At 44.6% G+C, this 13,401-nt stretch overlaps 1 protein-coding gene across 1 annotated transcript; it reads right to left on the bottom strand.

Moving 5' to 3' along the window:
- Positions 1–8,360: 8,360 nt before the first annotated feature.
- Positions 8,361–12,758, bottom strand: RPL19 (ribosomal protein L19). The gene is made up of 6 exons (XM_083708576.1): positions 12,614–12,758; positions 10,706–10,812; positions 9,959–10,081; positions 9,658–9,778; positions 9,217–9,327; positions 8,361–8,542 (listed from the first exon to the last, which is right to left on the bottom strand). Exons 1-6 carry the CDS (start codon positions 12,616–12,618, stop codon positions 8,419–8,421), a joined length of 591 nt encoding a protein of 196 aa, XP_083564702.1. The 5' UTR covers positions 12,619–12,758; the 3' UTR covers positions 8,361–8,418.
- Between the last annotated feature and the right edge of the window lie 643 nt (positions 12,759–13,401).

Raw genomic sequence — 13,401 nt, 5'->3', positions numbered from 1 at the left:
CAGCATGACTAAATCGCTTCTGGCACAACAGAACACTGTGATGGAAACCAGAGCGCACGGAAACACCGTTTACCTTCCCGCTGCAGTGATACCTATTTATCTACTTGCACTGGTGTGCTTTCGAACTGCTAGGATGGCAGGAGCAGGGACAGAGCAACGGGAGCTCACCCCATCATGCGGATTCCAACCTCCAACTTTCCAATTGGCAAGCCCAGCAGGCTTGGTGGTTTAGACCACAGCGCCACCCACATGAAGACACCTAAACAGGAACAGACTTTTATGTGAAATGACTGTGAGTTCTGTTCTGTTCTGGGACCAAAAGGAAAAACTCCCAGGTTCAGAATGTGCTCAGAGAGGCACTCGGTTCTTGCGTTCCAACTATCTGACTTTTGCACCAGAGGCTGGTCAGTAGATCTTGGGGTTCCAAACAGACAAGCCTGGAGCCTTACCAACCCTGGATTAAAAGCTACAACCTGGCTTTGTAACCTTTTCCTATGCCCTGGGAAAGGGCCCATATCTATTGCCAGACATTCTCGAAAGTGAATCATGAGTGCTCTGAAACAAATCAATTTTGCTGGGTGTTTTTTCCCCTTTTCTCCTTTTTCCTTCTCCTTGCCTTTTGTTATGCAAACCATTCTGATTAACGTCAGCCAGTGTCAGCTTCGTCCTTGGGAAACTCTAGCAAGAAAACTATAGCCTCAGAGAGGAAGGCTGGGGAGAATCGCAGGGAAAGTGTCAGTGGCAAGCTCCCGCTGGAAGGAGGGAGGGAGGGGTCCATCACTTAAGAATAAGAGCATTTTTTGTCTGTGCTCCAGCTTGCTGAGCTCCATGAAAAGTGGTGCAGAAAACAAGGGGTGGCAGGTTTGGGTGCTTACACGACATGGAGAGGACAGGACAGAGCAGCAGCAAAAGCTGCACGCTTCACTGCGATGAACTGCAGGTCTCTTTGCCGCAGTGTGTCCCACTCCAGGGGGCAGGTCACGGATTGAGACGCTGTCAGCCCGATTTCTGTCTATTAATAGCCCGTCAGCACATCCACTGGAGCTGTGTGCCAAAATGCCTAAAGCCAATCTTCTGGGGCTCAGGGCTTGCCAGATCAAAAGGGACGGGGAGAAATATATAGTCAGAAGTGGATTTTTTATAGTTAAAAGTGGATGTACAGAACTGTATTGAGAGAATGACTCAATGCTTTTGTAAAAAAATAAAAGTGTGTTTATGTGTGTGTGTGTGTGTGTGTGTGTGTGTGTGTGTGTGATCCAGGACTTAGAGGTAGACGGCACCTCAAAGAGCTAAATAAAAAGGCCACAAAGGGGGAGGGGGATTTTATAAAAATGAGAATGCATTTCTCCAATAGCTTTATGGATCTGTCTAGTATTGTATTGCACAATGAATCATAGAACCCACAGGGGCTGCAGGGACCTAAAAGGCCATTCAGCCCACCTACCCCTGATAATGTAAGCAACAGCATCCTGATAGAATAATTGAGCTGGGATGGACAAGGGGTCAGAATCCTCGCCCCATCAAAATTGCATGTGTCAAGGGGAAGGTAAGTGGGAGAGAAAGAAAGACGAAGAGCCACAGCTCAGTGGTAGAATATTTGTGCTCTGCATACATAAAGTCCCCTGGCCAATTTCTGGATTCTCTAGATTGGGCTGGGAGAGAGTCCCTGGTCTGAAACTCTGAAGCACTGCTGCCAGCAAGAGAAGGCAATATTTGAGCTAGATTGACTACTGGTTTAACTCTATCTAAGACAGGCATAGGCAAACTCTGCCCTCCAGATGTTTTGAGACTACAATCCCCATCATCCCTGACCACTGGCCCTGCTAGCTAGGGATGATGGGACTTGTAGTCCCAAAACACCTGGAGGGCCGAGTTTGCCTATGCCTGATCTAAGAGCAAATTTCTATGTTCCTCATTTAGAGGTAAGCTAGTCAGAGATGCAGATGGGTGGAAGAGAAAGAGACAGGCGAGGGAGAGGTGGAATGGTATGGGAAGATAGGTGAAGAAAGGCTGCGAAAGGACCATTAAAAAATGCTCCAGCCAGTTTTTTAAATCTCTTTTATTTATTCAAGAGAAGAGCAGACCTTGTGTTGCATACTTTGTGTCTGAATGTCTCATTTCTGCCCTTTCCTGAACTGGCGACTGGAAGTCATGTGGTGCATCCCAGCTCCGCCATCTCTCCCAGGGAAGGGTGCAGACTGTCCTTGTCACTCTTTGGCGGAGGTATAATAAAGAGCAGGTGATTTATTAGGGAAACATCTTTTGTCACAGTGGCGTTTTTGGCTTGGCGCTCAAGCAGTTGTCCCTGGGCTTCCCTGCCAATAGAAGTTGGGGAGGGGAGGGGAGAAGAGAGGACTAGTTGGAACCTAATAGCTATGGATGGGAAGGAGGTGGGAGTTCCAAATGCCGACTGGGATATGGCTTGGAAGCATTGTAAGATTGCGAAATGCACTCCCAAAAGGGGACTCGCAGAGTCACTAATCGACAGAGAGCGAAGGGAAGCGCAAGGAAGGAAGAGGTCAGAAAGTGACTGGCGGTGGTGCCATCGAGGCTGAAGTCTTGGGCCCTGGTCAACACAAATGAGTTGACAACACAAATGTTCTTCCCCACCTCAGTTTCTGTCTCACGTCCCTCACTCTTTGGTCTCTCTCCCTTTCTCCCTCTTGGCCCCCATCTTAAATCTTTTGCATCCCTCCCATCTCTTTCTCTAGCTCCACTTTTTATAACCCATCCATCCCCTCTACCTTCGTTTTCCTCCCCCTGTCATTCATTCATTCATTCATTCATTCATTCATTCAAAGTGCAGTCACCTGCCCCTGCTTGCTCACCCCTCAGCTCCAGCTCCCATTGCCTCATTTCTGGACATGTGATTCATCCTGCCAACAGCTGGCTTGCCCCATTTTGAAGCACATTACCATCTTAAGGGTGGCTCCCAACCCCACCCTCCATTACCATTAAGCCCGTTGTCTAAACATTCACTAACCATCAGTTGTGGTTAGCGTGAGGGCAGTTGTGGTTAGCGTGAGGGGAGAGGCACCAGGAGGCGTATCAGTCAAAAAGGTGGCAACAAGGAGATATCTCAGACCCCTCTTGGGCCTGAAGCTCAGAGAGAATCCAGAGTACCAGGCCCTGCAAGGTTGTTCTATGGATTTCAAAAGGTAATGTACATAAAATGTTTCAAATACTTAAAAGCACTAAATAAATTTAAGTATTTTCTTTTTCAAAAAAATGAAATTGATAGGCACTTGCACCTAGAGAAGAGTTCTGTGTCACCCAGAACCTTGCATGCAACATTTTTAACGCTAGTTGCAAGTTAAGAGCAATTCCTTACCCAGAAAGGAAAAGAATTGTGGTTTTCTGCTGCCCTCTTCTGCTTCCTAAGGGGAACGACAAGGGTGAGAGCAAAGGCTGCAATCATCTACCCAGTTACCAGGGAGTAAGCCCCAATGAACTCACAATTAACATTCAGGCTTAAATAAAAAGCCATTCTGGAAAACTACAATAAAAAAGAAAACATCAGAGAATACTGTATACAGTCAATTCAATGTGTGTGTTTTTGTTTGGGTCTTTTTTTAAAAAAACAGGGCTGGGCAACTTGCAGTCGTTGGTCTGATTTCATGTAGGTAGCAAAGGGAGGGGAAGAGAACCAGAGAGAGAGAGAGAGAGAGAGAGAGAGAGAGAGAGAGAGAGAGAGAGAGGAGGTGTCTCATGTACTTTTGGCTCTGGGCCCCAACAGATTACCCCCGACAGATTACCCCCAAATGAACGTTCTCCACCCATTTTAAAGCCCAGAAATCAAAACCTTGGGCCTCAAAAAGTTAATTATGTAGGTGCCAGGTGAGCTGCTTTCCATCAATGAGTGCCACCCCCAAGAAGGCTCTGTGTGATCAGAATTCTGGTTATGCCTTGCTCCAAATCCTCACAGCAGTTTTATGCAGATGCTGAAAAGCATGGTTTGGCCGGGGTGGGGGCGGGCGGTCAGGGGTAAGAAACCACCAGATTCAAGACCAAAAGGGTAAAGAAGAAAAAAAGTTATGCTCCAAACCTGAAAGTTTAAGAATGTGAGATCACAGACTGAAGACCACCAGCATCCTATATCCAACACTGAAGTAGAAAGCCAGTGCCTGAGATCTGCAGCTGCAGGTGAAGGGGACTCACAAAGCCTGAATGCAAAAATGCAAAAACATCTGCTGCACGTAGAAAATTATGCATCACGGAGAAGAGTTTTTGCTTCCCCTGATACCCAGTGTTCTTTGTGCAAGGAATGCATTTGTATGAAGGGGCTTTCGGCCTTGTGAGGCCTGTCACCTGTTGTCCATAGCCCATATGCAGGTTGATGATGTCACTTCAAGCGAAGCTTCAATTTGCAGAGGACACTGACCAACTCTTGTCAGGCCTCACCATTCTTCTACAGGAACATGACACACACACGCAGGAGACAATAATGAGTTTCAGGCAAGCTGTTTTTTAGGGCAGTGCTTCCCAACCTTTTTGGTATGGTGACCCACAAGTCCAAATTCCCCTGGAATTGTGACCCATTAGTTTTATCGTCACATGGATTTCGGATCTTAGCTCTTCAGCAGCCTGCTCTCTGTTTCACACATTTTAGCTGCCGGGTTTGCCTATTTTATAACCACCGCTTGCAGCACCCAAGGGATATAAATAAATGAAATTATAACAACTGTCACCGGATCTGCCACCAGAGAGCAATTCCCAAGTGTTAAAATGTAGGACTCGAATTTCTGATATTCGGTTAGAACTGTCAGCACAGCATTGTAACATGCCAACGAAATGAAAAGTTGTTAAAGAGGTATTCATCGTGTCACTTAAAAAGCAGTAATTATGTTGGGCTTACATATAAAGCCCATGACCTACTTGCAGGCTGTGATGCACAGGCAGGGAAAACTGTTCTAGGGAACCCCATCAGCTATTATTTCTCTTACTGGAGATCCACTGATGTTTAACAAGGATTCCCTTTTAACAGTTGTTTTTTTTTTTTTTGTAATCATTGCTTCAGCTGTTAGGCCTATTACGTTGTTGATTGCCTTTGGCATTAGCAAGCCTTTGTCTTTGGCACACAACTGTGGGTTCAGCAGGTGCTGCTCAGGCAAAGTTGACATTTCTAATTTTCTGTTTCTTTGCCCAGAAAAGAGGGAAATCATAGTGGCCCACCTCATACCCTCCAACATTTCTACGATGAAAATAGGGATGTCTTTTTCCATCATCATGTTTTTATTTATACCCCACCCCATCTGACTGGGTTGCCCCAGCCACTCTGGGAGGCTTCCAGGGTATATTAAAAAAAATAAAAGTTATTTTTTAAAGTCCCTATACAGGGCTGCCTTCAGATGTCTTCTAAAGGTTGTATAGTCACTTATCTCCTTGGCTCAGGGGTTGCATAATTCCATACCTTCTGATGAAAATAGGGACATCCTAAGGAAAAGCGGGACATTCTGGGATCATATCAGGAACTAGGATGGCTTCAGTAAATCCAGGAATGTGCCTGGAAAACAGGGACACTTGGAGGGTCTGCTACCTCACAGGCCAGTTGCAAAGAGAAGCATTTGATTTGCAAAGTATTTCTTGTTCTGAAATACAGGGTGCGCAACAGCTATCACTTCTCTGAGTGACTAGCCTAGTAGCCAAGAAACCTGCCCTCCTTCCCCACATTAGTCATGCAGAATACACCTTTGCCCCCTCATTCATGCCAGGGGTTAATTGTCTTGATCTTCTTAGTCTATGTTGGGATTAATTAGGTAATTAACAGACAACACTTGGCAGATGGGATCATGTTAGTTTCTGGTTATTACAGGTACCCAGATTGCCTCAACTAATACATGCAGCAGAGGGGGAGGAAGGCCTGCAGTTTGAATGTCAACCAAAATGGATGGGCAAAGGGCTACCTTTCAATATGGCACACCTCTGGACCCAAACAAAACTTGATTTCACATTTGATGCTTGTGAAATTAACCTTGGCTATGAAGGTTGAACTGCCGATGTCAGAATCAAGCCTAAAGCGAAACTTGTACAATGTACATTTTGAAAGTCATCCTTGGGAATTAAAATTCACAACCTAATTGAGTTGAGTTAATTGGATTCTTTGGCTTATTGAAATTCCTGCTGGTCATTGTTTTGTGTTAACATGTGCTGGAATTGTTAATGCGTGGGGGGCGGGGGCGGGGAGAGAGAGACGTGCAATGGATGTTTTAGAAGTTCCAAATAAACAGATTCACACTTCCCATTTTCCCTGCCGGAAACTGACACAGCACCCTCTGTGCAGCTGCATTCCCATTGACCACCAGGCCACATCATGCAGTAACTGGCTAAAGATACCTTCACTGAGCCACTACCATATATTCCATCAATTTATCTTTCATTCATTATCACAACTTAATCCCACCCTTCCTACAAGGACATCAGGGTGGTATCCCACATTAACCTCACACAAACACTGCCAGGAAAGTTGGGATAGTCAGTATCTCTCAGCCTAAGGGTCATTTCATACGTGAACAGGGATTTAGAAACTGATAGTAGTACGTTTCAAACTGCTTTATTCCCATTTTAAATGCCATTTCAGAAGCTGCACATTCCCATCTAGTGTTGTCTTATTTTGCAATGTAAACCCAAGCCCTTCTCTTCCCACTGAAACAAGCGGTAACAGAAACAGATCTTAAACACACGGTGCTTCAAGAACACTGTATGATAGCTTAAAGACTAATTAATAAGCTTCCTTTCCAAACATAAATGTGCAGCTGTTTCATATTACCACTTGTATTGCTTTTATTGTTTATGGTTTTTTAACTGTTTTGTCCACCGGCTGGACATTTCTGAATTTGAAAGCTGTTTTAAAAAACAAACAAACAAGTAGCCTCCTGCATCACGGGCTAAGCTTGCCTGTCTGTTGCTCTGTAACACATTTTTGGTTAAGTTTATAAGTGTTGTTGTGAACCCTGGGGTATCTGAGCAGCCTAGCAGACATTTCTTAATGAGACTGATGACATACTCTTTCCTATGAAAGACAGCTTGCCTGCTATTATTGCTCTTTCCCTCCAATATACAGCTGCAGGGGATTGAATTCAGCTTCACTTAATTCATATAAGGCAACAAGTCTAACAATCTCACAAACTTGAGTATTTATTGTAGAATATGTGGAGTATGCATAGCAGGGGCTCCTTGAAAAGAGAAGCCAGAGAGCAAAGGGTTCTCTGAAGGTAGAAAGCTGAAAAAGGATTAGTATACTTCATTATTTTAGCTTCTCTGAATCTCAAATGCTGAAAGCATCAGTTCAAAGTAAAAACTGCATTTTATTGGAGCCCTGGTGGTCCAATTCAATACAATGCCTGCAATTTCTAAATGTGTAAGTACCTACAGGGCTATAAAATATCCCCATGTCAGCTTCTGCAAGTCAGGCAGCCAGAAACGTAAAATCAATGCTGCATGTTGCAGAAGTGATCTATTATATCAACTAACAGTAACGTCACCACCACAAAGCACATGTGGTGTGGATCAATATTTTTTAAAAAAATAAAGGAAGATCAGATATCAGTTTTTTTAATATTTGAATGTTGTACCAAGTTTATCCTTAAAACTGAATCTTTGGCTTCCTACCCAAGAGAGGCTGTTATGCCCAATACAGATCCATCCTTGCTTTCTTTTAAGTTTTTAGTACTTGCACCTTCAAATCAGGTAAGCTTGCTTGAGGCCCTATTCAGGCATTCAATTCTTGCTGTGTGGAGCACTCAGAAACAGGCTTGGTTCTCTCCACCATCCTGGTCACTTCACTGGTACAGAGTCCTAGCACTCTGCAGGTGTTGCTGGTAAGGCATGAAACAGGGAGCCTGCTCAATATGTCCAAGTTCCCTACACAATTTAGAGCACTGATCATGCAGGGTTCTAAATCATATAGGGAGCTCACACACCTACAGCAGCCTCCCCATACATACCTTACCTAACTCATGGAGGGTGGTGGAAGTGGGGGAGCAAGGCCAGCACATAGGGCTTTAGTGTCCCAACAAGTGTATAGGAAATCATCTGAAACTATAACTACTCTCCCCTAAAGCAGATATAAATTATGTAGCGCATAAGGCACACGAGCTGCATTACTAGAGTAAAGCCTCTAGTTTGAAACCAACAAGGTTTAATTGTTAGCAAATAATGAGCATGCACACTTGTTCGGGAAACATGAAACAGAAAATTAGAAACCAACTTACAGAAATATTTCAACCAACCCACCTTGAGTAATTGTACAAGCTTTGTGGACAAAGATTTAGGCCAAGCTGCCATGTTACTACCCCCCCCCATGGGCATTTATTCTAAGATCACCCTCCCACTTATCTAGGAAAAGCTACTAGACACAGATGTGTTGTTAAGAGATTTATTAGATACCCTTTGAGCACTATGTACACAGAAAGGCAGAAGTTATTTCTTAGTTTCTTCCTCCTTGGACAGGGTCTTGATGATCTCTTCCTTCTTGGCTTGCAGGCGTTCTTCACGGCGCTTACGGGCCTCCTTGGTCTTGGACCTACGGGCTTCAGCCTGGTCGCTGAAAAGCAAAGGAAGGCCAGTGAAAAGCACAGCAACAACAGATTCACTTCATTGCTGTAGCCAAATTCACCGAGTATGTATATGAATCCAGATTTCAGATTTGTCTGCAGTCTGACAGCTGGAACATTTGAAGAGAACTTTTGTCCCCTCCCTAACAACTATTGTTGCCTATTTCATTGTTTTTAATATAGAGTGCAAGCTACCTTGATAACTTTGTGGTAGTTTAAATTTATTTTTGGAGCATTTTTATCCTGTCTACTAACCAAACATTTCCCCATAGAGAGTACTTTGTCACTGCTGCCAACTTACACTAAAAAGCCAATTAGTGAATTAACTTGGAGGGAACAATGAAACATCACTTCCCAACTCAGTGATGGAGCCAGACAATCAAGATGAACGAACCCCTTCAACGGAAGCCTCATGGCAAGTAACAGAAGAGTAAAGAGAGCGAACTCTCAATACCTCAGATGACTCACCACTGTAAGTTGATTACTTGTGGAGTTTGTGCTATACCTCTCATTCTTCAGCCCGCAACACCTTTTTATTGCTACCTTAAGAATTTTAGTACTGCTATGCCAAGAACAGGACTTTATTCAGGGAGGAGAGCAAAGGAGGGAAATGACTTTACTCAAAGGAAGCAAGTGTCCAGTAGCAAAATGAGAAAACACTTACGCCAGAAGCTTCTTGCGAGCCTTGTCTGCCTTCAGCTTGTGGATGTGCTCCATCAGGATCCGCTTGTTTTTGAACACGTTACCTTTCACCTTCAAGTACAAGCTGTGGTACCTGGAAAAGATGGCAGAAACAGCAAGGGCTGAGTATGGCACTCCATAGCTCTGAATAAATATTAACGCCTTAACAGAAAGCAGCGTCCCCTAGACATACTGTAAGTGGCTTTGCCTTGTCATCAAGTATGTGGGCTCCATAATCCTTAAATCCAATTTAAATGAACTCTGAAACCTAGCACACTATTCAGTAAGCCTTCCATAAACTAGCATGATTTGGCTCTCACCATTGGAATAGACGCATATAAAAAGTTGGCCACATTACAGGCAGAAAATGCCAGAGATGCTTCAGGTGACAAAACTGACAAATGTATTTGTTTGCCAGACTTACATGTGGCGATCAATCTTCTTGGATTCCCTGTATCTGCGAAGCAGACGTCTCAAAATCCTCATCCTTCTCATCCAAGTAACCTTCTCAGGCATACGTGCATTGGCTGTACCTTTTCTCTTACCTGGAAAGCAAAGGAAAATGTTAGGCAGAATGATTCTAAGAGTTCAAAAATGTTTGCATATCTGCAAAAGCCTCCCAAGCGTAGAATTAAAGATATCTGATGCCTTGTTTCATTAGATCTGCCTAAACTAAACTGCCTCTAAATTGGAGATTCTCAAAATTGATGGAAACCAGCTCTTACCAATGCCCATGTGCCTGCCCTTGCGGCGAGCCAAAGTGTTTTTCCGGCACCGTGCTCGTGAGTGGACGGTAACTGGCTTGCGGATTATCAGGCCATCTTTGATCAGTTTCCTGATCTGTTGACCTAGAAGACAAGAGAAAACAATAATCAGAAAGAATAACTAATATCACCAAGGCGAACCTGCAAATCTATTTTAACATAAGTAAGCAAAACTATGTTTATGCCAATGTCTACATTTCTGTTTCCAAGTTAAAATCCACCTGATTCACAGACTGTCTATTTTCTGGTCTGTTGAATTTACTAAAGACATGTAAGCTAAGGAAGGTCTATGTAACAGAGTAAGAAAGTGCTACTAAGCTAGTGGCTTGCACTATGAACAGATGTTTGCTATGGTTTTAAACAAAACTGATTACAGTGGTACCTTGGTTCTTGAATGAAATCCATTCCAGAAGCCCGTTCGGCTTCTGAAATATTTGAAAACCGAGGCACAGCTTCCCATTGGTTGCAAGAGCTTCTTGCACTCAGCGGAAGCTGCGTCACACATTCAGGTTATGAAAAACGTTGCAAAATGGAAGCATTTACATCTGGGTTTTCAGTTTGAGAACCAAAACGTATGAGAACGGAGGCATTTGGAAACCGAGGTTCCACTGTATCAGCAAAAACTAGCATCTGCTACAAGAAGTACCAACAATGTAAGCAAGCTGTACATACTCATATGCTTCTGTGACATGGCAAATGTTCACTTACGGGAGTTGGCATTTGCAATTTCATTGGTCTCATTGGGATCCAACCAGACTTTCTTCTTGCCACAGCGCAGGACGCTGGAGGCCAGCCTCTTCTGAAGCCTTAGCATACTGAGGACAAAAATACAAGGTTAGAGATTTCACAGAACAGCAAAGAAGTTATCCTGACTTGTGGAGATATTAGATGGGAGTGTTATTCCAAAGTAGCAAAAATTAACTGCTGATCTGCATAACTAAAATAAGCAAACTATACAGGACTCTAAGCAATGAGCCTAGACACTGGGAACCTAATCTAGGCTCCCCCCACAAAGACCCCACTAATTTTGGTATCGGTGGCACAAAGTGGGGGGGAAACAGGAAATACTGGGGTACGCAGCAAGTTAAGTCTATATGTCCAGTCAAGTACCCTGATGAGTATATAACTACCCTCCTTTCAGTCAGATCAATCATTCAATGTGTGCCACCTCTGCCACTCTAATCAGTGCCATGATTAGAAACAGTGAAGATCAAATTTGAGATTTTGATTTGACATTTTATTTGTATTCCTGCAAAGAGAATTTAATCTGATTTTAACCCAATTACTCTGAGAGGAAAAACAGGTTTGCTGCATGGGGACTCCTTCCTATAACTCCAGTGCACATTTTATTAACATAACACAGTACTGATAAAGTACAGTACAGGATATCAACATCCAATAGTATTATTTATTAAGGCATTTTTGAATCATGAGTGGGTTATTGTGATAGTAAAGCAACAGCCACCAACCATCTGCAAACCCTGGTACCACTCTCCTCTCATGAAAAACTATCTGCACTATGGGGAAGGGGGTGTGATTATCTTCCAGAAAGGCTAAAAATTTTATGGAAACAATGCATGTGAAGCAGAAGCATTGAGAGCCAGTGTGGTAAAGTGGTTAGTGGCATGACTTGGACTTAGGAAGCCAGGGTTCAATTCTTCGTTATACATCTTTGGGTGCCAGGGAAAAACATTCCTTTTCAACCAGGCTTTTGGCTGATTAACAGTGTATGTCATTTTAAATGTGTTTGTGGGGGGGTGTTATGGGTTTGCTTTTTTATTTTGCTCACTTTTATTATGTATTTTGTGTTTTTATCTTGTATTTTTATGTTGTGAACTGCCCTGAGATCTTCAGATAAAGGGAGGCAGATTTAATAAGCATATAAATAAATTCCCTATTTGGTTGTGAAGCTGACTGGGTGACCCTGTGAACCAGTCACTGCCTGCCAGTCTAACCCATCCCACAAGGTTGATTGTGGGGATTAAACGAGGGGAGCCACGAACACCACCTTCCAGTTCCTCGGGAGGAAAGAAAATGGGATATAATTGCAACAAATAAATATCCCCCCCCCTCCTTTTGTTGCGATGCTCCCGACTAAACATTAAGAAAGGACTTTCTGGCAGGAGGAGCTGTTCCGACTGTGGGAAGGGTCTCCCTGGGACGATGTGACGGCCTCTCTCCTCACTTTCTCATTGGAAGTTGTATAGAGGCCATCGGCCAAGGTTGCGATCCCTGGACTAGAAAGGGCTGGACTAGATGACCCATGGGGGGTGGGCCTCCCTTCCAGCTCTACCATTCTATGGTCCTCAATGGCTTCCCTCCGTTTTCGGACCCCCAACTCGCCAATTCGGCTCTTCCGGCCCCTCGTGGCAGCCGCGGAGGCTCCTCCCCTTTCGAACCCCCAGCCGCCGCCGCCTCCCCCTTCACGCGCTACTAGGCCGCGTCTCCCAACCGTCCCTCCGTAACGGTGTCGCGCGCCCTCAACAAAACAGCCCCTCTCTATTGGCTTTTGTTCTCTCCCCTTCCTTCACTCGTCGAGCCTCGGCCTTCCCCCCCCCCAACTCCTCACGGAGACTGAAGGCCCCCCCCGCCGCCTACTACTCCGCAGCTCCTCACCTCATGGCGGCGGCGCCGACGGCACTAAAAAGAAAGAGAGGAAGGAAGCGCGCACTGGCCAGCCTACTAGCTGACGCGTCAGTGGGCTGTACCACTCAGCCCTCTCTTCCCTTTTCACTCCGCCTTCATCGACTCGCCTTCGGTCCCCACCAGGATTGAAACTTCACGTTAAACGACAATCTGGAGGAAAATGTGAGAGTTAAGGAGGCTAGGGTAAGCGGTTTAAACAACAGGAACAACAAATTCTGCCCCCCCCCATGGAGCTGAGAGTAGTATGGCCTAAAGCTCAACTGCGCCTGCGCGGATGTCTAGGCGTATGCTCGCGTGGGGAGGCGCTTCCGGGAGGGTTCTGCGCCTGAGCCAAGAGAGAGCGTTTTGCGCATGCCCGGAAAGATTATGCCATAGTTTTGCTGTGAAGTGCTTGCAGAAAAGAAACGAGTGGAGACTTTCTCTTCATACTGGAGATTTCTGAGGCTTCCTCTTTCTCCCTCTGGGCCTGAGAGCCGCCCATAAATGAAAAAAAAAGGAGAAATCCACATTTTATTTTAAGTGTGTTTGAAAACAGCGTCCCACCCGCATGCTAAAACAGGACAGTACCAATACGGTCCACTTACTCTCTATTTGCAGGATGGGCTGCTGTGGCACAGAGAGGGGCTTAGGATAGCTTTGCAATGTAGCCTATTAACAGTGCAAATTATTTGGTGTGGGGTAGGGCTGATTTAGATTTCCAGCTAAAACTCACTTATGCAAAACAGCCTTTAACTTGCAGCTAGTGACTCCTGCAGACC

This window comes from Podarcis gaigeae (genome assembly GCF_964106915.1).
Source record: "Podarcis gaigeae genome assembly, chromosome: 13".
NCBI lineage: Eukaryota > Metazoa > Chordata > Lepidosauria > Squamata > Lacertidae > Podarcis > Podarcis gaigeae.
Note: the sequence above shows the minus strand (reverse complement) of the source record. Positions and strands in the feature narration are given on the sequence as shown.

Coding starts and splice junctions, on each gene's coding strand:
- RPL19 (XM_083708576.1), bottom strand. Junction 10,082..10,705: donor AATTGCAAATGCCAACTCCC/GTAAGTGAACAT, acceptor CTTGTCTTCTAG/GTCAACAGATCAGGAAACTG. Junction 9,328..9,657: donor AAGAAGATTGATCGCCACAT/GTAAGTCTGGCA, acceptor CATCTTTTCCAG/GTACCACAGCTTGTACTTGA.